We start from the raw sequence: 26,646 nt of genomic DNA on the forward strand, positions 1-26,646 counted from the left end.
AAGTTATGACAAAATCTCTGTGACTCATGATAGCTTAAACTGTTAGGCCTCAAACACACTTATTTAAGACTACTTCCACAACAAACTAAAAATGGGAAGTAAAATTCATCGTCACAGCTCCAAGTGAATCAGATAAGAAACCTGGGCATTTTCAATCACTCTCAGATATAATTTTTTCAAGGTTCTTTTGAACAGGAATGATGATAACACCAGAAACCACTTGTGAAAAGAAAAGTAAATATTTGATGAGTCGTCATCCTATTTGATACTAGTTTTACTCAAAAACTGAAATGTGAAATTATTTTTCGACTGCTTAATAGTTGTTAGTGAAAATAAGAACCACATAAAAATGTGCATGTTAAATAAATATGTCCTGATCATAATGGAATGATACATAAAGATGTTGGCACAACAGAGTGGACTATGTGAATTGTAGACATAGGTTTCTTCTTTGTTTTCTCTGCTGAAACTTTTCAAGTTGTTTTCCTCTTTGCACTGGCCAGTCAAGTTCCTTGTGGGGGCCGTTGGGAAAGCGTTGCTTTTCAGCTAGAAGGCGAGGCTCGCTTCTCCTCTGCAACATTTATGTTCCCTACCCAAGTGGCTCCAGTCACATCTCGTTCTTTTTGATGGTTTTCATTTTTGAAGATTTCTATACGTAAAGGAATAATAAGAAGGGTCTGTCAGAAATATGCATTGGAAATAGGCAGTAAGGAAACTACCTGCTTTCAAATGCTGTTTATAAGACACTCTCATGCATATATGCTTTTTAAGAAATAATTCAGAAAAAAAGGAAGAAGAATCAAAACTGTAACATCTTTTAGATACAAGGTAAGTAATTTTATGAACTTAAATTTGTAAAGTGCTTTTCGCCTGACAAAGTGCTTTCCTGTGCATTTTTAGTGTATCCGCATAAGAACTCTATTATATAAGTAATGCAAGGTGCAAACTGCATTCAGAGGGAACGCCCAGCGATCACACGGCGTCGCAGAGATGGAAGCTGACTGTGCCCTGAAATCAGCATCTGGCTGCAGACCTACCATTCTGGCTGTGCACGACGTCTGCAGAATAGAACCCAAACCTAGTGGACTTCTGAAGACTACGGAGGGGGAAAAGGTAACCTATACATGTTAAACTGGAGACAAGACAATAGGTCTCAAGCATAAGCTGAACAATCTAAAGCTTCTGACTAACATACACACACACTTGACTTGAACACATCAGATCCATACTCAAGTAAAGAAAGCTACGCTGCAGACAGGAGTTCTGTCTGCGTTCCGGCAGCGTGGCTTTGGGGAGCATGGGAACTCCTGCCCCAGTGCTCCCTAGCCTCCGCCTCCTTCCCTCCTTCCTTCCTCTCTTCTTCCCTCCCTCCTTTCTTTCCTTCTTTTTCCCTTCCTAGCTTCCTTCCTTTCTTTCCTCCTTCCTCTGTCCTTCCCTCCCTCTCTCTTCTTCCCTTGTTTCTTTCTTTTTCTTTTTTAACAATATTGGACCATTGATTTATTTCATTGTAATTAAATTTATTGGGGTGACATTAGTTAATAGGATAATATAGATTTCAAGTGTACATTTCTATGGTACATGATCTGTAAATTTCACCATGTGCCCACCACCCTAAGCCAAATCATCTCCCCTCACCATATAGTTGGCTTCTTTTGTTCTTTCTTCTTTCTTCTCTTCCTCCCTTTTATTCCCTCCCCTCCTGTCTCTTTCCTTCCCTCCTTTTCTGCTAGATATTAACTTTATAACCTTAAGGAAGTTATCTAACATTTATATGCCTAATTTCCTCATCTTTAAAAAGGGAGAGGAGGTATTATATATAGTGCCCATTTTATATGATGCCTAGGTGCCTGTTATGACAAAGATTAAATGAGTTAATAAATGTAAAGAGTTTTATATTTTACAGTGAGGAATTTTATTGTCTCACCAAATGCTGGTTATTTTATACATGTGAAATAGAAAGATAAAATATATAGTTTCATGACCCCTGAGCTCACAGACTAATTGGGAAAGATTGAGGAAAGGAGATGTCAGAACAGAAAGAAGGGGAATTTTTCCACACGTCATGTTAATTCTCTTAACAGTGTGGATTTATTTTGTTCTGTCAACATTTCCTGTCACTGTTAACTTGGGCTGGGGTGTGAGGACTGAGGGCAGAGGGCAGGGGGCTGAGGGCTGAGGGCAGGGGGCTGAGGGCTGAGGGCTGAGGGCAGGGGGCTGAGGGCAGAGGGCTGAGGGCAGGGGGCTGAGGGCAGGGGGCTGAGGGCTGAGGGCAGAGGGCTGAGGGCTGAGGGCTGAGGGCAGGGGGCTGAGGGCTGAGGGCTGAGGGCTGAGGGCAGGGGGCTGAGGGCTGAGGGCTGAGGGCTGAGGGTAGGGGGCTGAGGGCTGAGGGCTGAGGAGGGCTGAGGGCTGAGGGTAGGGGGCTGAGGACTGAGGGCTGAGGGCTGAGGGCTGAGGGCAGGGGGCTGAGGGCTGAGGGCTGAGGGTAGGGGGCTGAGGGCTGAGGGCTGAGGGCTGAGGAGGGCTGAGGGCTGAGGGCTGAGGGCTGAGGGCTGAGGGCTGAGGGCTGAGGGCTGAGGGCAGAGGGCTGAGGGCTGAGGGCAGGGGGCTGAGGGCTGAGGGCTGAGGGCAGAGGGCTGAGGGCTGAGGGCAGGGGGCTGAGAGCTGAGGGCTGAGGGCTGAGGGCAGGGGGCTGAGGGCTGAGGGCAGAGGGCTGAGGGCTGAGGGCTGAGGGCAGAGGGCTGAGGGCAGGGGGCTGAGGGCTGAGGGCAGGGGGCTGAGGGCAGGGGGCTGAGGGCTGAGGGCAGGGGGCTGAGGGCAGGGGGCTGAGGGCTGAGGGCAGGGGGCTGAGGGCAGGGGGCTGAGGGCTGAGGGCAGGGGGCTGAGGGCAGGGGGCTGAGGGCTGAGGGCTGAGGGCAGGGGGCTGAGGGCAGGGGGCTGAGGGCAGGGGGCTGAGGGCAGGGGGCTGAGGGCTGAGGGCTGAGGGCAGGGGGCTGAGGGCAGGGGGCTGAGGGCTGAGGGCTGAGGGCAGGGGGCTGAGGGCAGGGGGCTGAGGGCAGGGGGCTGAGGGCTGAGGGCTGAGGGCAGGGGGCTGAGGGCAGGGGGCTGAGGGCAGAGGGCTGAGGGCAGGGGGCTGAGGGCAGGGGGCTGAGGGCTGAGGGCAGGGGGCTGAGGGCAGGGGGCTGAGGGCTGAGGGCTGAGGGCAGGGGGCTGAGGGCAGGGGGCCGCATGCAGAGCAGGGGTAGCCAGTGGCCTGATGGGAGAAAGACAGCCCGGCCTGCACACTGTCTGATTTCACTTCCTCCCCTCGCTGTCCGCTATCTCCAGCTGCTGCCTTTAGATATTTCGGTCTTTCTTATGTCACAGGCAGCAATAAATCTACACACTCTACCATATACATTATAGATGAAAAAACACAGGGTTTTTAGGCAGTATGCCAGACTTTATTCTCACGTCTATCACCAATTATCTTTGTGACTTTATTTGTAAAAAGGGATAACAGCAGTATTTCTCCCTCACGGTGCTGCTTTTCTTGGGGAAGAAGGGGTTGAGGGCAAATGAAATAAACACACAGTAGTACAGAGAACAGGATCTGAAGCCCTAGGTATGATTCCTTATTCTAAGACTTACTAGCTGTGTCTTGAGAAATCTCTGAATTCCATTTCCTTATCCGTGAATAAATTTTGATAGTAATAACTGAATCATAGAGTTGAAGAAATATCAAATGAAATAATGAACCCGCAAGTGCTTTGTAAAATGTAAAATGCTACAGAAATATTACTTGCTATTACCATCTCATATTCACATAAAACTATTATAAGCCCATAGTTTGAAAGTTCAATCTGTCATCTTGACAGTTATTAGTCTCACTCTCCCTTGTCAATAAACTGATTTAAGATAGTACATAGTTAAGCAGAAAAATGGGAGGTGAGGGAATTGGAATAATGGGTTTATCTCAATATAAAATAATAAGATTTAAACATTCTTGGTTTTGGAGGAGACCTTATAAATGACCTCTCTCTGCCTGAACTAGTCCAATCTCCCACCCAGTGTAAGAATGTTACAAATAACATCTGCGCTCTAATGGCCAGCGCAGGTTGACAGAGCAGATGTCACATTGAATTGAAACTGTGTTCTTTATTGCATTAACTTTCAAGAAATCTCCAAATGTGAAAGAAATGATTTTTCTTATGATTGTTTAGGTTATAAAATTCCAATCGATTTAAAACCCTCGGTTCTTTTGGCGTCCATCAACCATTCCTTTTGAAAATGTCACAGACTTAACGTGGAGGTGATGTTTCTCACATCAAATTGAATATACACTGATTACTTTTGAGTATTCACAATTACATAAATGATCAAATTAAGTGAGAGATGTGAAATCACGTACACTCAGTTCCTTGGAGATCAAGCCAAACACTTCATCTGCTGAGGAACAAATATGAAATGTAGTTTTATTCGGTTTTTCTCTCTAACAGCTATCTTTCAATAGTCAAAAGTGTCCTGTGATAGTCGAAATCTATGTCTATGTAAGAATAGCCTGCTGTTCAACCAACAAACCAAGGCTTTATATACATAAATTTAGTTGAGTAATTTTTTTTTTTTAATCCTCACCCAAGGACATTTTTCCATTTTTTGTTCAGGTAGAATGGAAGGAAGAGAGAGCAGTTAGGAAGCCAATTAGCTAGAATCATGAACAAGAGGAAGAGTAGTGACCACTGGAGGATTGTGAGGAAAGGAGTTCCATGATCAGACTAAGGTTTTAACACAATTACTCTCGCTGTTGTGTTGTGTAAGAAGAAAGGGCAGAAGCAGATGGATTAGTCATGAAGCCAATACAAGAATCCAGATGAAAAATAATGATGACTTAGACTAGGTTGATAATAGTGACCATGCTAAACAAAAATGATCATATTCTAGATATTGTTTGTAAATAAAGACAATAAGACTTCTTGATGGAGTTGGTGTGATGAGTGAGAAGAAAAGAAAGGTTGTTTATAAGTTTTCAACTGCATTATTTTTAAAAGTGTAGTCCGGAGACACCCTGCACCATAATCACCCAAGAAGCATGTTACAATATATTCCCAGTTTCTACCTGACAACTGCTGAATCAGACTCTCTAGAGCAAAGGGCAGCAAACTTTTACTTCAAAGAGCCAAATAGTAAATATTTCAGACTTTGCATCTGGTGTCCATCAAAACTACTCAACTCTGCTGATGGAGCATGAGCAGGAAAAACAGCCATAGACAACATGTAAACAAATGAGTGTAGCTGTGTTCCAATTACACTTCATATAGACATTGAAATCAGAATTACATATAATTTTCACATGTCAGAAATATTTTTCTTTCTTTAATTTTTCCCAAACATTTACAAATTGAAAAATATTTTTATTTTGTGGGCTGTACAAAAGCAGGCAAGAGGACAGAGGAGACCAACGGCCAGTTTGCCAACCCTGCTCTAGAGTGTAGATCCCACGAATAAGTATTTTTAACATGATTATACGTGACCTTTTTCATGTTCAAGAACTTAGAGAAACATTGAAATAATTTTGAAAGTTATTGCCACCAGTTCCTTCTTGTTTTGCTTAGTTCATGGATCCGAATTAAGAAGGCCTTCCTGAATAAAATGCAAATCAGATTTGGTTTGAAAAAATAAATAAAAGAGATTTTTACCTGCACCCCCTCAAAAAAAATGGCGAGAAGAAAGGGGAAAGAAAATTTAAAATAATAAGATTAAATATTATTCATGAAGAAAATGAAGAAATCAGGGGAAGGTTCAAAAATGTATTATTTTGTAGTAACTTTCATACTTTAAAAAATGCATTTATCACTAAAATGGATCAATCAATGATTTGTACAGTCAGAGACAGAGGTCATCATACAAATCCTGTCCATTGTTCTACCTGAGTTAAGATACTGTCAATGATCTTAAGAAAAATATTGTTTTTGCATATGAAAGAATAGTAGCTATCATAAGTTATGAATCACACACAGAGCGCATCTCTGCTAGTAGCAACTTGTATTAGATCTGAGTTGTTATGGATTTGTACCATGACATCTCTTTTTTTATTTTATTTTATCATCTAAAGCTTTAGTTGTTCTTTCTTTCTGGTGTTACTGTCAAATCATAAAACAACATGGGAGAAATAAGTAAAAAGATAATTCACTAAAATGAACTTACTAATCACAATCATGTTACTGCAACAGTGATCTTTCTGGCTTTAACGTAATTGATTTTGTTGCTTCATCTAGTAAGTATTTTTCAACCCTATCTCTATTTGCTGTCACGCTATTGCCTTTTTTGTCTCAAGATCTAATTCACCAAAGTTTTATTTCTGAGACTGAATCAATGAGAAACTGACAATTTTTATTTTAGAGAAAATAATTTGAAAGAATAAACTCAAAGGCCATTTCAAGTTCTAATAGATCTAAAACTATTAGCAAAGAGATTTGGGATTTAAAAAAAAAAATTTATTGGTGAAAAGAAAAAAATGCTCCTCAGTCCTTAGCAAGTATTATGAAAGCTGTAAAAGTGGTGATGTAGTCAAGGTTTCAACAGGCTCTCTCTGTAATCCGTCTCAGTCTATACTCCTGACTCCTAGAAGCTGAAAGATAGATTTCTTCATATCTCTAATAGATTCCTTTATAAACCAACATGATACATGGCTAATATTATGCCACAGGAATGAATATTCAGTACGTGCTAAATAAAGGTTGTTGATTAAGCTTTGTAATAACGATCATTTTTTAGTGCCTACTCTGTGCCTGTCTCATTGCACACTTTCATGTGAGGCAAACATTTCTATCCTCATCTTTCAGATCAGAAAACAGTCACAGAGAGATGTTACAGTGCAGGCACGGGTCTGTCTGGTGGTCAAGCCTGCACATTTTCCTCCATTCCCCCTCCTCACACAGACTGCTTCCCCAGTGCTCAATGTTCCATCCTGCCACAAGCGGAGGAGAGAATGGAATGGGAAGAATAGGCAAGAACAGACAGGAGAAGGTAAAGGTTGCTGTTTTTCCCTTTCAATATGGTATATGGTTTTGCTTTTATAATTAACATTCTGCTGAGGAGAACTCCCACTGGTGAAGGCTGAGGAGTCAGGTTTTCCATGAAGAGCAAGCACTGCAGGAAATAAATTAATCTCTAGGGAAGATAAGGGGTGAGGTTGTCAGTTCTCACACAACTGCCTAATAGGAAATGATATTTCAGAATTGTTCAAAGAAGGATGTGACTGCAGGTTCTCCTTCCGGCACACTCTCAACCATTTCAACCCTCTGAGAAGAGGGAAATAGGTTCTATAAAATGAAGAGCAATCTCATAACGTTTTACTTCAGGCAGTCAGTAGTTCCAGACTGAGATGGTATTCCCTAGAAATGTAAGGGAAATTCTACCAGTGTCATTATTTTGTTTATATTATGAAAACACTGCATTGATGTTAAATAGAAGGATAAAAAATACACCGGATTTTTGAATTACTAGTTTAAAATGATCCAATATTTTAAATAACAGGTTTTCTGGTCTTTGGAGTAAAAAGTAGTAATTGCTCTCAATATTGCACACTACCAGAATAACATTAATTGCTAAAGTGTTTCTTTATTAAAATTGAGAGACAAAATTATATTTTATGATATCTAAAAGCACCTACCTCTTTATAGCATACATTTAGTCAGTCTTTAATACAGAATCCTCATTTTGTCTAATTCTCAAAATAATCCTGATCTAGAACTGCCTTATGTTTTGTTTCCCATATAGAAGTAAAATCTGAAGTTTAACATTAAGATTAATTCAAAACTCAATAGGAAAGCTTCTTTAGTTTCTTATAGATCCATTATTTATTTCTAACTTCTACGTTGACTTCAATTAAGAGTTTTCCCATGGAGCTTTGTTCCTTTTATCTGTTTTGTTTACCAAAGTGAGTGTGTTCCTAAATGTGGGGACCATTTCCATGAGTCTTCCTTAGAGAGGAGGGACAGCTGCATCACTCTATGGTATCAGAATAGGCTGTAGAATCAACACTTTCAGAATTGACAGGACATAAAAATCACCTGGCACACCTTCTATTTTGGTAAGGAAAATGTAACTGAGAAAAGTGAAATATGTTGTGGAAGGCTCCATGTCCAGTTTGTGCAGAGCTGGGACTAGACCTTAGGGTGCCTGTGTTTTATTTTCTCTCCTAGGGTTCTCACTACTGGAAAAGTCTAATTTATGGAGGGTGAGTCTTGGGCTTCGCTTAAAGATGTAGGAATAATTAGAACATAGTTGAAGTTTCAAAAGAAAGGAAATTTCATTAAAGAACATTGATTAAGAGGGTATACAATTTGTTTAGTAGAGAACACTTATGTAGGGCATAACCAAATAGGCATACTTTAAAATATTATCCTTTCTGGTAAAGACTGGGATTTCTAAAGAGACAATATAAGATGGTGGTGGGGGTGTGGGGGTGACAGACTCCTGTTTAGCCAGTTGGATTACCAGAAGCAATTACTGCACTTAGCGGGTGTCCTACATAATAATCACATGCTCTTCACGACTTAATGATACTCCTCTGATACCATATGACTGCCTTTGGCTGGAGGAAGCCACCTTGCCCACAGCCATGACCCACAGCCATGACCCTTCCACAAGGGCGTCTGCATCCAATGATTGATTGATTCTGGACCGTGAAGGCCTGGCCGGGCAGTTCTGAAGAGCGGTGCCAGCTCCAGAGCTCCTGGTGGGGTCAGCCGAAGGCTTTCTTGTGACTTCACTATGTTTACCTTGTCCCTCTGCCCAGACCTGCCTTTGTTCCTCTGCCTTATGAGCTGTCCCTGCGAGCCTTCTCAACACATTTTCCCAAGCAAGTTTACCCTGGGAAGGGGCCATGCAACCAACTGCTTAAAACAAGCATTGGCACTTAACACATGACTCCCACCAAGAATAGCCCAGGTGAGGCCCGGTGATCCTGCTGCAGAGGTAAGATGGGAAAGGGGTCCTTTAGGGAGTTTCAGGGCTTCCTTGTCTCTGTACAATTACAGCGTTTCTTGAACTCCAAGGAATCAGTGACCCATCTCCAAAAGATTTCTAATCACCTCCCATGTCCATAGGATTCATAGAGGCCATAAAATTCCCAAGAGGATACAGCTCTCAAAGGGAAAAAAATACAGATAGAAACTAAACCTGTGAGAGCCACGTGAGGTGGTCATAACCAGCACTTTGCAGAACAAAGTGCCAGGAAGCAAATTTTTCCTTAGCAATCAACCTACAAAGATGCTGAAGTTAATTATAATAGCTATGATTCAATTGGAGTTTATTATGTACTATACCAACTTTAACCCAGTTTATCTAATGTGGTTATTGAAAGAGCCTATGGTGTAGGTTATTATTCAGCCAATTTTACAAATAAAGAGATAAAGACATTAGCAAATTGCTTGTGGTACCCAGCTGGTGAGTGGGACAGACAAGATTTAATCCCAGCAGTCTGAGTTCAGACTCCAAAGGTTAACCACTTAATCATCCTACTTTGAGAACTGTTCTCTCAGTAATTTATGAACAAAACAACCTGCAGGCTTAATAACAATATTCTTAAAATAAAACATGGGCATTGTCAAGCAGTCAGAGTGGATGGAGGACCCACAGAGGCCATTCATGGGACCCAGTGAGACGGTTCCGTCAGTGTCCTCGGGCAGAGCACGGGGCTGGGCGACCGACAGACAGCCTGCGGGCTCCCGCGGCTACTCGGTGATGTGCTTCCACAGGGAAACTCGCAGGTGTTCGCGTTCCATTCCAAAGGAAAGAATTCCCTTTAGTGTCACCACTAGACACACATTCGAAGTGGTTGCAGTTCATCTAACTGAAAGAGTACGATCCAGAAAGAGCAAAACTACAGAAGCAGCAACCCTGTCTAAATGAGGCTTTTCATAATTTATTTATTTATTTCTCCTTTTGCTGTAAAGACTCTAAAACGTCCACTTTCACCCAAAGAGATTTTAGAAAATGACTGATTTATGTCTAAGTATTAAAAAGGGAAGGCTCAGAAAGGGTATGATTTGCCCATCTGAATTGCAAGGTGGTGACTGAATATTCAGAGATGAGCTATTTATTCCGAATCTAGTAGACATTCAGTAGAGAGCCAATGAGTCTATTTAAAATAATCATACTATATTACATGAGATAAATGAAATTTGAAGAACTGTATTTCTGATCTACTTCTGTGTTTTTACATATGGAATTGTCATATAACTCTAGTTCATAATGGAGACACGCTCTGTAATTTATTGTAATTACAAATGACAAAGCAAATAAAAATACTGCTGAAATGAGCACATTAAAAAATTTCTGGAAAAAAAAAAATGCATGTTGAAATTACCTAACCTAAGTAAGATTGCATTTTACTCTCTTGAATAAAGTTAGGAAGTCTTGTCTAGAAACTATACTTTAATTTTAGGACCTCTTTTTCCTTAAACCGTCACTTAGAGGCAATATGCTCAAAGCAGGTGCTGCTCTGGCCTGTGACACACTCCGCACTGTTCATTCGGGGTGCAAAGCTGGGGCTGCCATGGGCCATCCCAGGAAGATGCGCCCACGCTGATAGGTCTGATGACAAGGTTTCTATCATTGAAACAACAACTGTGAGCTCAGGAATTGTGTTATCTGCTACTTTTTAGGAGCCATAACCTTAGGAAAAAATAGTTTCCAATAAATTAATAATGGTTTGAGACTCGGGGCGCTGCAGCAATTTTCACTGCAGTAGCTGTTTCTTTTATAGTCGCACTCGGTTCGTATTTGAAACTTGGAGGAATTGCAATATGCATGGTTTTCAAAGCCCTTTACAGAATTTCATTTTTATCACTCGAAGAGAGTCAATGAAAGGTAATAGAAAAGCTCTATGGGATATTTTTACAGGGGTGTCAGAAGCCAGTAAGCTAACTACATGAAAGACTACAGACTCTACAGACAGAGCTTCGGCAGCAACACTTCAGAGACTTCATGGCTAGTATTTTGACTTTTATATGTCCTTGGAGGAAGAGAGAGTGCTAGCTACCATACCAGACAAGGAGGGGAAAGAAACAAACCATCAGCTTAAGAATAATTACAGTTTCATTTTTCCTACAAACTGAGATGTAAAGTTTCAAAGATGAAGTGTGATAGATATTGTGTTGCTTTGGTGTGCCTAAAATAATTCCCTTGCTAACTCATCTCTCATTTCCACAATATGGAAGTTAGTCTCGGTGGCTTAATTGAAGGCTATCAACTTCTCCACAAGTCCATTTGTTCCTGTTTTCTTTCAGCAGAGATGAAAAATATCACATCACCCTCTCTATAAACAGCTATCATAATTCAGGTTTGCATTAGATTACTTATCTGACGCGTCTTCAAACTGAAACATCTCAATTACGTTAACCTCTTCTCACGCCATTTATCCTTCTTGTTAATTCTGGCAAACACTGAAAAATATCATTGGCGTGATAATACAAGCAGTCTTAAAATAAAGTACTTCCTTGGCCATGAAAACCATAAGTGAGAAAAATCTAATAAAGAACAATGCAGATATCTATCATTAGTGTGAGTGTTTACTAAGATGCTGCACTTAAAACTATATTCCAATGAGATCTGCAAGTCAGACAGTCACTGTGACTGAATTATAGACCCCAAACAAAGTACTAGTAGGAATCTGTATGTTGTACATTAGTCACATAGGTGTTTGAAACCAGTACGGTGTGGCTAGTGACCTGTGGTTCCTTCGGCTCCTGGTACTGCTGTTGGTCCACCGTTGCTTCTCTCTTTCTCCAGACCGGCCAGAGCATTCTGACAGCCACCTGGTTCTTTAGAATCCGGGTCAGCTTGACTGGGGTGCAGTTTCTTGGATATATCTACATGGAGACTCTGAAATGAGACAGGCCAGAGTGATTGATTTTGCAAGTAAATTATCAGTCCAAAATAAATGCTTCCCAGAGATATGACAAGGGTAAACATTTATCATATGGCAAGTTATTTCTTGTATCTGGAACAGAACATTCTGTGTGTCAAAGGGAGTTACAAATTATATTTTCATCAATATATTTTGGTAGCCTAGGTGTGGAATTTTTGTGGCAATCTAAGTGACTAGAATAAGAAGTCATCTCAGAAGGAGAAAATCATATCCAAAGGTCATTTGCATATTTTACTTTCTTCGTGTGAATCTTATAAATTGTTCTTCATTTAGAACATTTTCACTCAGTTTTATTCCTGTAGTAAATAATCCTGCATTTCTTTGTATATTGCATAATTACATACTATATAATGAAGAGATTTCATTTCTGTATAATTGTCATTCTTTATATAAAATAAATCATAATATCTGCTAAAAATAAATCACACTTGCATCAGTATTATGCAAACTTGAAAAAGCTCTTCCAGTCAATTTAAGAATAATAATTCATCATAACAATGAATTATTAAGGCATAACTTCAATAAACCCATAAACTCATCTCACATCTGAGAAGTCATACAGTGTTTGATCTTGTACTGGTTTACTGTATGCTTCAAAAAAAATCATCAGATAGGAGCACGAATTAAAGACTTATACAAGAAATTGAACTTTCAACATTATGTTTTATACCCAACTTCAGACCAGAAGTTTTTCAGTTTGAATGTAATGACAAAATATTTAAAAATTCATAACGTCAAAATTAGCCATTTTGGGTTATCCATAAAGTCATTTTGATTCACCAAAGGATAGCCTAATGAACAATTTTATTTAGGTTCCTCCTACAGATTGTGTACAGCATTAAATTCATAAAAGCTTCATTGAAAGCTTCAAGCAAAGGCTTTAAAGCTTAGAAAGGACCAAAAAAAAAAACATTAGGGTCCAGTATAATTACATGATTTGCCCAAATGAATAAAATAAACAGTGCTGAGCTTTGGGGAAAGGTCTCCTGACACTTAGTCCAGTGCTCCTCGTACCATCTACAATCCATTCGTTCATATGTTTATTCGATGTGGTAGGCTGCTTACCATTACCCCCCAATTCTGTACCCTTCTCTCTATCCCTGCCCTGTCCATGTAATTTTCCCAGTGCCCTCCCACTCTGACTTTTGACTTGTCCACGTGACCTCTTCTGGACCAATGGGATACTGGCACATTTAACACAGAGACTTGAAATGCACTTGCACAGTTGGCTTTTGTCATTCTTCTCCTTCCACTATGCCGTGAGAACAGGCCTGGACCAGCCTGCTGCTTGCTGCCATGACGGACAGCAGGCTCAGGTTACCTTAGTCATCCGGTTGAGACAACCTCAGCCACAGGAGCCCCAGACATCTGGGCAAACCCAGCCTAGATCAGCTGAAAATGACTCAGGTCAGCTGAACCCCGCAGCCTCATGAACTGGATAAGTGTTTTGAATGTATGCCATTACGTTTTTCTGGTGAGTAGGCAGCACTGTGTGGCGACAGATAATGAGTACATCAGCAACCATTTGTCTGTATTATCCCAGATAATGGCTGCAGTGTGAGAAAACAAATAAATGCATCCCATAGTCTCAGGCTCTGAATTGTTCAAACAGAATTTCTTAAATTGTTTAAACAGAGAATTAAAATACGTGTGGCACATCACTTGTAAATAATTCTCTAATTCTTTTCTAATGACAAAGGATGGGGTCCTGCTGACACTTGCATGAAAACTCAGCTCAGAGTGTGAATGCTGGCGTCAACTGGAACGAAAGCACCACGCGTATTCACGTTTCACTCGCGCGCAGTCCACAGAAGCATAAATCCATCACACATTCTGAATTTTTTAAATTTACTGTCAGGTCTGCATTACTACCTAGCTTTGGAAAGAAGCAGAGTCAACCAGCATCTAAGTACTTTCCTGATTTTAAATGAGATAACTTTGGGGAATATATCATTTTTTCAGGTTATTAGATGAGGATTAAATGATAGGTTCTCATTACTAAGCAATACGCTACACTAAAGAAGGAATTCACTTCTTGCTTTTTCGTATGAAACTGAATTGATAATATTAGTAAATTGAAGGGAAAATGTAAGCCCCTGTGAAGTATGTGTTATTCATAACCTATCCCGGACTTCAAAGGAAAAATGCCAAATTTAAACAAAGTCCTTAAACCTGTAATCTAAAGGCTTAAGGTTTGAAAGGCTGAGGGGAGAAAATGACTGTTTGATCAGAACAAGTCAAGTATTATAAAGGCCTGGTGCTGCCTGGCCAGTGTGGCTCAGTGACTGAGGGTCAACCCATGCACCAGGAGGTCACCAGTTCGATTCCCAGTCGGGGCACATGCCCAGGGTGTGGGCCAGGTCCCCAGTGAGTGGCATGCAGGAGGCGGCCAGTCGATGTTCTCTCTCATCGATGTTTCTCTCTCTCTCTCCCTCTCCCTTCCTCTCTCTCTACAATCAATTTAAAAAAAAAGTTATTTTTAAATAAATAAAAATAAAGGCCTGGTGCTTCTTGATGTAAACCTCTGGCAGATTGTACATTTTATAAGCATATTAGCATTTCAATAGTTAAAATCCCCCCACGCTGAGGTATCCTCTAGTCAAGCCCTGTCAGGTCTTCCAATCTCTTCTCTGCTTTCCTGTCACAGCCAGAGTCCTATTTTCTGGTCTTAATATAAAGAGAGAAATCACCGAACCTGCCACAATCTCTCAGCCTCGTTCACCTAATCAGTCTTCCCTCTGCTTCCTTGAATCTCTAAACCAGGTCCAGATACTGATTGTCTGTTGTAATAAAGCTCCCACAATACTCTCGATACTCTGTTCTTCATTGCCAAGTTGGACTCTTTAAGTCCCAATCTTTCTCTTTCTCTCTCTCTGTCCCCACTATTCTTACCTCTCAAATTCTTCCGTGGTTTACAAATTGCCCTTTGTACTCAACTTTCTTTCAGGACATTGTGTCTACCTTCCTAAAATTTTATTCTCCACTGAGGACAGCATTTGTGCTAGCAATTGCATCGTGATCTCTGTGCAAATAATCCCTGCTGCCTTGATATTTTTGTTGTCTAGCTATGCACCATTGCCCTTTTTGTTGATATCATCTACCTACTAATCTCTAGTAACAATCTATCCTTCATAAAAAGATTGGATGATTGTTTTACCTTCTAGCCCCATGATCCTGGATGATGTTCACATCTACACAAACATCACATTTAATACCCTGACTGGATTTCCTTATCACAGGTACACTTTCATTTCTCCATCTTAGCCTTTCTCTCCCAGAGTCACACCTGAGACCTGTCGTAACTAGAATCTTTTCCACTTCCAAAATTACTAAATATCTTTTCCTCTCACCTGCTCTCCTGTCCTCGAGTTTGTTGTTTTCACTCCAGCCAAAGCTCTTACCTTAAAGACTGTCGCCCCTTTCACCTCCCAATCAGGTCTATTCTTGGACCTCCCTGGGAACAGAGATCCACTGGTACCTCTACTTTCTCTACACCTACCAGCCCTCTGCGCTCTTCTCCCTTCCTTCTCTACACAGCATCCCCCCCAGTCGTAAAACTGGATGTCAGACATCACCTTTTTTACCTCGCTGCAGCTTTTGATATGTCTTGTTCCCTTCCTGCTTCTGGTGTCCTTCCGACCACTCTGACCACTAATTCTTGGTTTTCATGGACTGTGAAGTGTTTCTTAAGGTTTTGCTATTGATCTAGTTTTTTTTTTTAAATCATCCCTAGATAATTCCAACAATTATATGACTTAATTTAACATCTATGTATTTATGACTCAGGAGAAGAGCGAGAATTATGAAATAAGATGAGGCAGAGCTTGTATAACATGATAAACACTCTGGCTCCAACTCTAATGTCTTTTAGTTTTACAGTCCAATCATGCTTCCTTCCTGACTTACGGCTTGGCTATTTCATTTACCTAGAACATTATTACAGACTTTTCCTCCTTAGTTTTACTAAGTCTTGAGTTCCTTCAAGTTTTTACTCACCATGTAGACTTGAGCCAGTACCTTTGTTTTCTAGTCTTGGAGCTCCTTATACCTGTACTGCAAAGCATTTTCACAAATACAATAAAATAATACCTGGTTTACTGTTTAGTGACTATCTCTCTGGTTAAAAATATAAACAAACTAGAATAAGGACTATGTCTATCCTATTCACTGTTCTCAGTCCTCATCTCAATGTTTTAACTATTTTAGGTATCAAATAACTACATAGGAAATAAATGGAGAAATGCTTGAATAAAATATAGACTCAATTTTTACAACTTTTTCTTTGGCTAGCTTAACAATGGCCATTACATATTCATATGTTTAAATGTGATATCCAGTCACCCCTAACAAAAATCCTTATTATATAATTGAAAGGCACACATGTTTTAATTTATTTCATTCATAAAAAACATATATTATAAATCTTTTGTTTTAAAATAAATTCATTGACGCAATCGTTGCAAATACTACAGTTATATAATATTCCATACATTTGTTCATTTGTTTGGTTCAAGTTAGAGTTAGGTTAGTCACTATATATATATATATATATATATACATATATATATATATATACACACACACTATATACTATATATATGTGTATATATATAAAATAAATCAAAGATTGGTTATGTCGAGAAAGTGAGAGCCTGAGAACTGAGGGTGTATATACAGTGCCCCCACATTCCTGAGGCACAGATTGTAGCCCGACAATAATGAAAGAAATAAAACTCTCTGTCAGGCAATGCTTCAAAGATGTCAAGCCTTCAACTTGAAGATCAAGTACAGAAGAAAATGAGAAAACTAAAATGTGTGCAAAGAATAAAGAGGAACATAGATAAATTTGAACTGGCATGCATCAGTTCTTTGTGACCACACTATGGTTGTACTTTAAAAATAAATCCTGTTTATTTTGTGTAAATTCCATTTAACTTGTCGTTAGAAATGAGTCATTAGGATCCTGTCTGTTAATATAAAACAACTGTTAAATTATTTCTCGTGTTATTCTTGGCTTGTAGTTTGCATACTGCTTTTTGTGTTTCTGCTGAAAGCAATGATTCAATTGCAAGGTATTGAATATTTCTCTCATGAACAAAGAAAGGAACGGGTAAACATTGCCAAAAAATAAGATGTCCATAAAAAAATTAAAAGATTCCTTGAAATCCATCTTTCATCTCACACCTAAAGCCATGTTGCTGAATAAACATCATCATTTTCCAATTGTGCATTGAGATCCCAGTACATAGTTGTATTCTCTTGTGTCCCTTCTCCCCAAGGGCACAGAAAGCTTACTTTTTCTAAGAAAGCCACAAAGAGACTGTCTTGGCCCAGGGACTAAATATCACTCACATTTAAAACAACATGAAGTATCCTAGATAATGTACTTCACTTTAAACTGTAAAAAATCACTCATCTCCTAAAAGACTGAAAAATCTACCTCTTTCTCTGCTTATATAAACAACTGCTCCTTTCCACTGCCCATAACATCTTTTTTTCTCATCAGAATAGTAAATCCAAGTGATATTTGTGAAGAAATTTCTCATTAACTAACTTTCTTCTTCAGAATTAAGTTCTACTTCAATCAAGAACAACAGAAACAATTTAGAGACTATATATTAAAATAAAGAAATAAGATTAAAATTCAATCATAAAAAATACAGGTTTGTGATGTACATCAAATTATCATTCCAGGAGAACATGTAATACTCTATGTAATCTGTCTTCTAATGTGTGTGTGTGTGTGTGTGTATTTTCTTTCGTTTTTTATATGGTTGAATCATCATAAATAATTTATAAGATTATCAAGTGGTTTTTAAAAACCCATAATATTCTCATTGTGCTTTTTAAATGGAGGCAAATGTTTGCTTTTTTTTCCTGAAGAAAATGCTTGAACAAGAATATGAAATGAAAACACTATCTAAAGCTGATCATCCATATACACAGTCCTCTCTTTTAGACAGTTATCTGATGTTTTATACCATTATCCATCTATACTTGTAAACTGTCTTTTCTGCACAGAATGTGTTCCTTATACCAACTGAAAGAACATGCTGTTAAATTAGTCCCACCCAGTCCCAGAGACAAGCTGTCATTGATATTCTTCTTGTCCCTTGCATTCTTAGGTTGTTTGCGGAGGGGTTGCCTGTGATTGGCAGGACTTACATAATGGGTTTATTATCAGAAGTGTATTTTCATCTCTCTCACCTCTAGAACTTCAGACTGTGGCCTTCCCAGGTGAGACCCCTTGCTGGCCTCACTTACTCTTCTCAGCCAATGCTCTTTACCTCTTGACCATGCACACCTTCTGCTTCAAATGGGACCGTGCTGGCCGGGCTTCGAGCTGGCAGTGGACTGGGGCCTCAGAGGAGTTGCATGTGCATGCATGTGGCGTGACATTTAGATACTCTTGGGCCCAGTTGTAGTCGACAGATAAAACAACCCCTCTCTCCTCTGCCTGCTCCAAGTAGCACCAGAAGTTCAAATGTTTAAAATACAGTAGTTGGGATTTTCTATCTGCCCTGCCCATTCCCTCGGTCTGGAGAAGAGGCAGTTGGGCCATAGGAAAGAAAATGCCCGCGTCTGCTTCCTAAGCTGTCCTGAGGCGAGACGACAACCTCCCATTCCAATTACAGACCGCTACCTGCTGGACTTGCTGGGACCAGACCCAAGAAAAGACATCCTTGTTGGAAGTGTGATTAGAGATCTTAACAAGCATTAGGTCTCAAAGATCTCACCATTTTATCTGGGGAAAGAAATTCTTTATTTATTATTGAGATGACTTTAAATCTTTACATCCAAACATGTTTCAAGGAGATATTATGTACTAAAGGAAGAGACTTACGTTACTCGTGTATTTCAGTTGCAGTGCCCTCTGTTTTTCCTACTACAACTGGGAACTAGACAATTTAACATCGAGAAGAACCCCCATCCTGATTTGATGTTCACTTGTCTTCCCTCTTGGGAAAAATCAACGTCTGGCTCCAGGGTGCAGGAAGAACTCAATATAATCACACACTTTGTTTGATCAAAACAAGTCTAAGAACGTCGTTCCAGAGTACGCATGGTAGGGAAGCCCTTCATGCCCTCTGGTCGCGCTCAATTCAATCTGCTCTTTGCTACTCTCATCTTCTGTGAATTTAGCCAAAAACAAAATGGACACTGGAGTCAGTGCTTAACCAATATATTTGTATTTCAAAATGCAGTCAGAATAGACTGGTAATCTCTACACTTGTTATTGGTAATAAAATAAATGAGCAGTCCGGCTGCCCTCAAAGAGGTTAATGCTGTCCCTCCAGATGGCGGGCAAACGTGTCAAGGCGTTGCTGTTTTTTGTTTTTTAGTCCTCACCCGAGGACATTTTTTCATTTTTTTGTTCAGATAGACTGGGAGGGAGAGAGAGGAAGAGAAAGAGAGAGAAACTTGGAAGTGAAAGGGACATATCTAGTGGCTGCCACCTGCTGGGGACAAACTGCAACCGAGGTACGTGCCTTTAGCGGGAACCGAACCCGGGGCTCTCTGGACCGCAGGCTGATGCTCTTAACAATTGAGCCAAACCGGCCAGGGCAAGGCATTGCTGTCTTAAAAATGCTGTAACAAGTGCATCCCCTTCAAAAAAGACTGACGGACTGACAACGCTGGTATTGTGAACACTGCAATGGCTCTTTGTGTATAAATAAATCTGCTTCTTTTATTTTATTTTGCCCTCCTGTAAATATTAAAGCTATTAATTCACATGGTTATTGTTATAACTTCCATAGTCCTATTGTAATTGGAACATTGTAACTCTTTGTGTGAGGTAATCTGTGGCCAAAGGGCAAGAAAATTGATCTTAGTTTAATTTATAGAAATAGAAATTACAGTAGAATAAACTATATGACACATTTTTTGTTTAGAGGAGCTTTTGGCGAAATTAGTTTTGAATCAGTGAGCATATGAATAGGATTTGGACAGTGTCCAGCAGAGTAACTCTTGCTGCAGATGGCAAATGGGGATGGCAGTCTGTAATACAATAGTTCTGTATCTAGGAGAAGTAGACGCAATTCATTTCTTAAAAATTACATGTGAAATCATTTTAACTTTCTGGGTATTAAAAAAAACAGCCTTTCACACGCTTCTTTGAAAGGTATCCATCTTGGCAACCTGATTTAAAACATTGCCATATTACTATTTGAGCTAGAAACAATTTTTAATGAGTGTGATTCATCTCACTATTTCTTCAAGCATTCCTATTATGTGGAATATTAAATGGCATTCTTGCCACCAAAGTGTTGCTAAAATTAAAAAGCTCATGCTGTTGTGATCAAGTGTCCAACATAAAATGTAGACCTGGAAGGCTGCTTACCCCTTTTCACCTCAACTTTTCTTTGAAACCCTTTCCCATGAAGGCTGCCCTTCTCCCTGCAGACTGCACCTGTGCCCTACTCCCCATCTCTTCATTAAGCATCGTCTGAGACTGCCATCCAACACCATCTCTGAATTTGTACAGAATCCGGGCATGGCCCTTCAGTGGTCTCCAGCATCCTACCCTGTAAATAAGGTGTTTGCTCATAATGCCCTCTTCATCCCATGTTCTGCCCTTTGTCATCCCTCCTCCAACATGACATCCTAATTGTTTACATTTAGTCGAACATATCTTTTTTTCTATTCTCTTTTAGCCCCATGTAAGTACAATCAGAACTTGGATCTCATTGTCCCTTAGAATTTCTCCATCGTCGAGATCTTGAATTCCAAGACTTGCCTTTGTTTCGCCTTACTTAGCACTGTTCTTCCCTCTTAGTCTTTGGTTCATGTCTGCCTACCTTGCCTCACTTGTGTCCCCGCCTCGCAGTCCTTGGGACCAGCTTGTTAACACTCTCCTCACTGTGGTTATAAGATCCTCACTTTCTATTCTACTCCCTTTGCCAGTCCCTACAAATCACTTCCTCATTTCTCACCTCCCAAAAGTAATTCCCTGCTGGTAAAGTAATAATAGTAAAAACAATACTACTAATAAAGGAAACAGTCTTGTAATTTTCCTAATTGGGCTTCTACATAAACTCATGTTGCCTGCAGACATCCGGGTCCTCAGTGTTGCTCAGTTACGGGAAAATCTCTGCTTCCGTTCTTTGTAAGGGACCCAAAAAAGATATTTCGAATCTTTTCCTGTTTTATCTAGCTCTCAGTGGCAACCTGGCATTCCTCAAGCTTAGGAAGTTATGTAATCACTTAATTCATCGAGAGTGTGGCCAGAGGCAAGCAATTCCCACAGCTTCCTTTGCCTTTCCTTAGAGGTGCTCTTGATCTCACCTTTCTGACAACATGTCCCATCCCCTCTCTCCCCTGACTGTGACACTTTCCCTCCCAATTGTTCTGCCCATGCCCGCGCAGTCCCTGGCACTGCCTCTCTGTCGCCTTGTTCCGTTGCTGCGAGCGTTAGTAAGAGTGATCTGTCTTCCTGCCCCCTTTCCTCCCCTCCCACTACCTTATTATCTCGTATTTACTGCATAGCATCTGGTTTCTGTTCCTACCACTTGACTAAAAATATTTTCACCAATAACTTTCTAATCATCAGTCATAAATCTCATGGCTTTTCCTCAGACCTCCTAGTTCCTGAGCTTTCTGGTGCACATAACTCTGTTACCCACCTCATCATTGTAGAAAACACGTTCTCCTCAGTTTCCAGGAACACTGCACCCTGGTCCTTCTGTCTCTTGACTCGTCATTCACTCATCTCTTTTGCTGTCTTTTCTCTTTCCTACCAACCTCTAAATTGGTGATCTCTAAACTCTTCTGATTGTATCGTCTTAACAATACACATTTTAAGCATGAACCATAAATGTGATACATGCATATTTATATTTACTCTACTAAGATATCATGCACATTATGAAACAAACTCAATGTAAAAACATTAAAATAGAGTTAAACAAAAATATTTTAAGCAAAATTTTATTTTGAATATTAATAATACTGAAAAAATGGTTGAATAGTTTTCATTACTTTTTAAATCTTGACTGAATACTTTGTGATACTGCAATTCAATTGTTCACTTCATAATTCGGTTGACTTATTTATTGCATTTTAATGACTGTCATCATTACAACATGCTGCTTCACAAAGACACATGGATCCAAATGAAAGAAATACATTGTTAGTTGCTCTAAGTCATGATACAATAATATCTACTAATTTTGCAAAGATGTTCAAATTGGCTAGGAAATTCTTATATTCCCCGATGTCAAACTGTTTTTAAGAACTAAACAAATTTGAATTCGAGGTTTATTAATTAATACTTTTAACTATTACATTAAAAATCCACTGAAATTCTTCAGAAGATTTTATAAATGGTTAGAAATTTTGTTTCCTAGTTTTTAAAGCTTGCAAGATGAGGTTTTATTGGTTGCTGTGTACACATTGTGTTGTTTTCAGCAATGAAAGGCAAATAACATTATAGCTATTTCATAACAATCCATTTTCAAATGTTCTACATGGAATGATTCTTTTATTGTAATTAATTTTTGACCCTTTTAATCGAAGGGCCAGCTCCATTATGTATGTGTGTGTCCCTCTAGATAGCACACTAGTGACAGGCACTTATCATGGACTAGGTAGGCCAATGTGAACACTCACCTTCTTTTGCAAAATAAATATTAATACATCTTTAATTTGGGGGAAATGATTTATAATGAGATTCTCAGTAAATCTTTATGGCATAAAAGAAGACCACAGTCACTTCCCACCTCCAAAGTGTCATGAGAATTCTGTACTTTACACTTTAGTTTCTATAAATTAACCATATTCAAAACATTCTGCAGAGTTTTGTAAACTTTGCTCAACTATTTCTTTGCTGTACTAACTTGCCTTTAATAATCCTAAGAATACATTTCATAAGTAGATTTCTCTCCCTAAGCTTCGTTGAAGATCACGATTAAAAATTCTAGACAGTGCAGCTGCTATATCATTTAGTTGTACTTATTTACTTTATCCATAAAGCAATGCGTTCACTAAAGAAGTCTTTAAAGAATGGAATAATGCTTTCTTCAATGCATTCATTTTTTTTTTCATGGATTTCGTTAGCGAAACACAGTCTCACGAATATAATAAACATATATGTCAGGAAATAACTGAACTCTCATGCAACTTTATAGAAAATCTCCCTCACTGCAGTCACTTGTTCATTCAAATAACAAGAGCTAACAGTTAGTCTGTGCTCCGTGCCTATGCCTGTTCCATGTGGGAGCATGCTGAAATCTGCATTTCTTTAAAAACAACTTCCAAGAGTATTTTCAGAAAAAGAAATCGTTTTGATTTGTCACCACCTTACTTCTTTGTATTAACCTGTCCGTTCTTAGGAAGAACTGGTGTACTCAGTAATATGTAGTTTTTTCTTTATCTCTGTTAAAGAAAATTCCAAGAGTTTATGTTAACTTTAGCAAATTTTAAATGTAATAAAGTACTGGATTGAGTATTATTATAGGCAACACTGAAAACGCCAAACAATTGTTTTCATCTCTTTGTTTAGCTTTACAATAGATTTTTAATCACCATAGCTTCCTCTTTCTCAGTTGCTAATATCCCATAACACAGTATAAAAAATATGGTGAAATTCACTCTCACTTAGCATGCTTGTAAATCTTCATTCCCAGCTTGGTAATTTCAAATGTTTGGATGACATCTTGAAGGGTATGATTCATCATCTTTTTCCCCCTAATATGGCTGATGGAGCAATATTAGAAGGTGTGGAAACTGTCAGTTCTACTTTTTAAAAAAATCACTCAGTTGTCCTTTGCTTATATCATAAGTACAGTATTTCAATACATTTATATACTGAAGTATGAAATGCTTTTATGAAAATGCACAAATACTAAAGACGGCTCAGTGATTTGGTACAAATTGAATGCACCTATGTAACTACTACCTAGATCTGGAAACAGAATATTAACAGCCCCCGGGCAGCTCCTACAGGCCTCAACCCATGCACATTTTCAGTCCCTGTTTCCTGAAGCTTCCTACTGGTCCAACTTCTAATATCACATTAGTTATCTTTCTTGTTTAAAACCTTTATACTCTGAATCATAGGGTACATTTGCTTTTATTTCTAGCCTCTTTCTTTTTAACCATAATTTCCAGAGCATTCCATTGTATGAATATACCAAAATTCATTTATCTACTTTACCATTGAAAAACATTTGAGTTGTTTCTAATTTTTATCTATTACAAATGATGGCACCATGAATATTCTTGTACAGATCACTTAATGCACATATATACACTTTTCTTTTGGGTGCATATATTCATATATTTCTGTAGGCATGACATTTTCTCAGTTTATTCATATTTGATACTGTCAGTCGTTTTATTTCATCATTCTCGTGATTCTATAATGTTATCTTGTCGTGGTTTTAATTTACATTTCCCAGATGACTAATGAAATTTAATAGCTTTGTGATGTTCTATTGGTAATTGTGAAATACCTATTTTGTGAAGTAACTCTTTAGGTGTTTGCCTATTTTTTCTATAGTGCTGTCTGTATTTTTGTTAGTGATTGGTGAGATTTCTTTATATATTCTGAATACAAGTCCTTTTCAGTATCCCTTATCTGTTTCTGTATAGTCTCCCCCACTCTGTGGCTTGTCTTTTCACTCTATTAATGTTGCCTTTTTTTTTTTTTTTAATAGTTTGTATTGATTTTTAAAGAGGGAAGAATGGAGAGGAAGAGGAAGAGAAACATTGATGTGAGAGCATAACATCAATTGGCTGCCTCCCAAACAGCCCCCACTGGGGATGGAGCCTGCAGCCCAGGCACGTGCCCTGACTGGGAATCAAACTGGCAGCCCTTCAGTGCAGGAACAACTCTTAATCCACTGAGCCACACTTAGCCAGGGCTCTTAATGTTGTCTTTATCAGTATAATCTTTCATTGACAGGTTTATTTTTTAATTTCTTAAAGTAATTTTGAAAAATCCTTGTTCGTTTTGTGAGATTTGAGTTTGTTTAAACTAGAAAATATAATTTCCAAACACCCTGACCAGGCTCATCGAATCTGCAGCATAGTGCAATTTCCTGAAATCAGGGGTGCCACAGAGTACCCTCAGTACGGGATCTGGGCTGGGTCCCAGGCTTAGCAGTCTCTGGAAGTAAAAACAAGATTCAGTGACCAAATCTGCCCTGTGATTTGAACTAGCAGTGATCATCAACAGCTGCTAACTTTATTAAAAACAAACAACAGATGTTATATGTGTTGTGGTAAAATATAAATATCACTCTTTATGGAGCAGTCCTCTGAAAAATCCAAATCTAAATCAATGAAGCTTCAAGATTTAACTACCAATTCACAGAAAAACAAGTCAGAATACCTGAAGGGAAGCCAATTTGCAGGCAAAACAATCCTGGAATATATGTACATTGTGAGGACACTTGAAAAAATGTACTGAATTTCAGAAAATAGGTTACAGTTTCTTAAATCATCTCATATGCCTAAAGTTGAGGTCAGTGGTCAGTGGTCAGTACTCAGCTTGGATGACATAGCTAGATCTCTGACAGTCTCAGAGAAAGAGACTTTCAGAGTCTTGACTCTACTCCAGAAGGTACACAGGAAACTGTAGTTTGGACAATGTTGAAGAGACGATTTGGAGAGCTCAGAAAGTTAGGTGCAATCTAACAACAAGGCTGAGTGCATGAATATTATAGACTAAGTGGTATGTTCAAAGTCAACACTGAGGATCATGAGGGGTACCTCGAAGAACAAGTCAGACATCTGACTCAAGTGACACTGCATTCAAGAGGCCTGGTGCTATAGACCAGAAACCACCTGCCTTGCATATTGAGAGCCTCCGGAAGCCCCAAATGATGGTCGCCAGGGCACCTCCTCTGATGGCAGGCACTAATAGGTGGTGGAACTGTTTCTCACGTGGGCAACTCTGTGCTGTCTTCTCTAGTACATGGAATGTGGAGACATTCATTTAATGATGATTGATGTGTCTCCTAAGAAACTTCAGGGAAATCAGCTAGCTAGCATGTGTTCTTCTTGAAGATGTTTGAGCACTAAGCCTCCAAGCATTCATCAAACTACATACATTCTTGGTTAATGAAATCATCAGTAAATTCAGTCATTTAGATCTGGACCTTCCTGGAAGATTTGCTGCTAGACAGTAACATAGACCAGATTCTCCAATGTGGCCAAGCTCCCCATCCATCATGACGTTTGCTCTTGGTTGATTATAGGGAAATAAAAAGAGAAGAGAAGGATGTTTGGATCCAGGTGCCTTTTCTACCTATGTATGAAATTCTTACTTAACCAAAAATTTAGAAATGCCATTTCTCTTTTAATGTTTTTGTAATGCATGCCTAAAGTATTGGATTGAGAGGAAACTAATTTTATGATATGTAATTTGTACAAGGTGTGGAGCAATCTTAAATCTTTACTGAGAAAATATTGAATACAAAGTAGAGTTGACATATACACATACATACATACATACATACCTAATGTGAAATTCTGCAGAAAATACTTTAACTCACTCACACATTAATTACTTTGAAGAGAGAGAAATTCAGTAGAGAGTAAAATTGATGATAAGAGATATTTAAGAGCTGACTATTTATATGGTCTTTATAACACCAAAATCTAGCCTCAGAATCATATAAATATTTTAAATATATTAAAATCTCTACACAAAGTACATGATCTGTCATTATCTGCCAAGTTGAAACTCAGCTGATGGAGAAACTATAAGAGCCAAAGCTGATAAACCA

General features: G+C 39.1%; 1 protein-coding gene across 1 annotated transcript in view; it reads right to left on the reverse strand.

Moving 5' to 3' along the window:
• Nucleotides 1–312: 312 nt before the first annotated feature.
• The window catches only part of THEMIS (thymocyte selection associated), a 162,817-nt gene continuing 136,483 nt past the window's right edge, over nt 313–26,646 (reverse strand). Inside the window, exons 5-6 of the mRNA XM_036248623.1 lie at nt 11,712–11,865; nt 313–649 (exon numbers count right to left, since the gene is read on the reverse strand). Coding sequence (XP_036104516.1) covers nt 543–649; nt 11,712–11,865 — 261 coding nt within the window. The 3' untranslated portion in view covers nt 313–542. The remainder of the gene's footprint in view (nt 650–11,711; nt 11,866–26,646) is intronic.

Source organism: Molossus molossus, unplaced genomic scaffold, assembly GCF_014108415.1.
Source record: "Molossus molossus isolate mMolMol1 unplaced genomic scaffold, mMolMol1.p scaffold_m16_p_8, whole genome shotgun sequence".
NCBI lineage: Eukaryota > Metazoa > Chordata > Mammalia > Chiroptera > Molossidae > Molossus > Molossus molossus.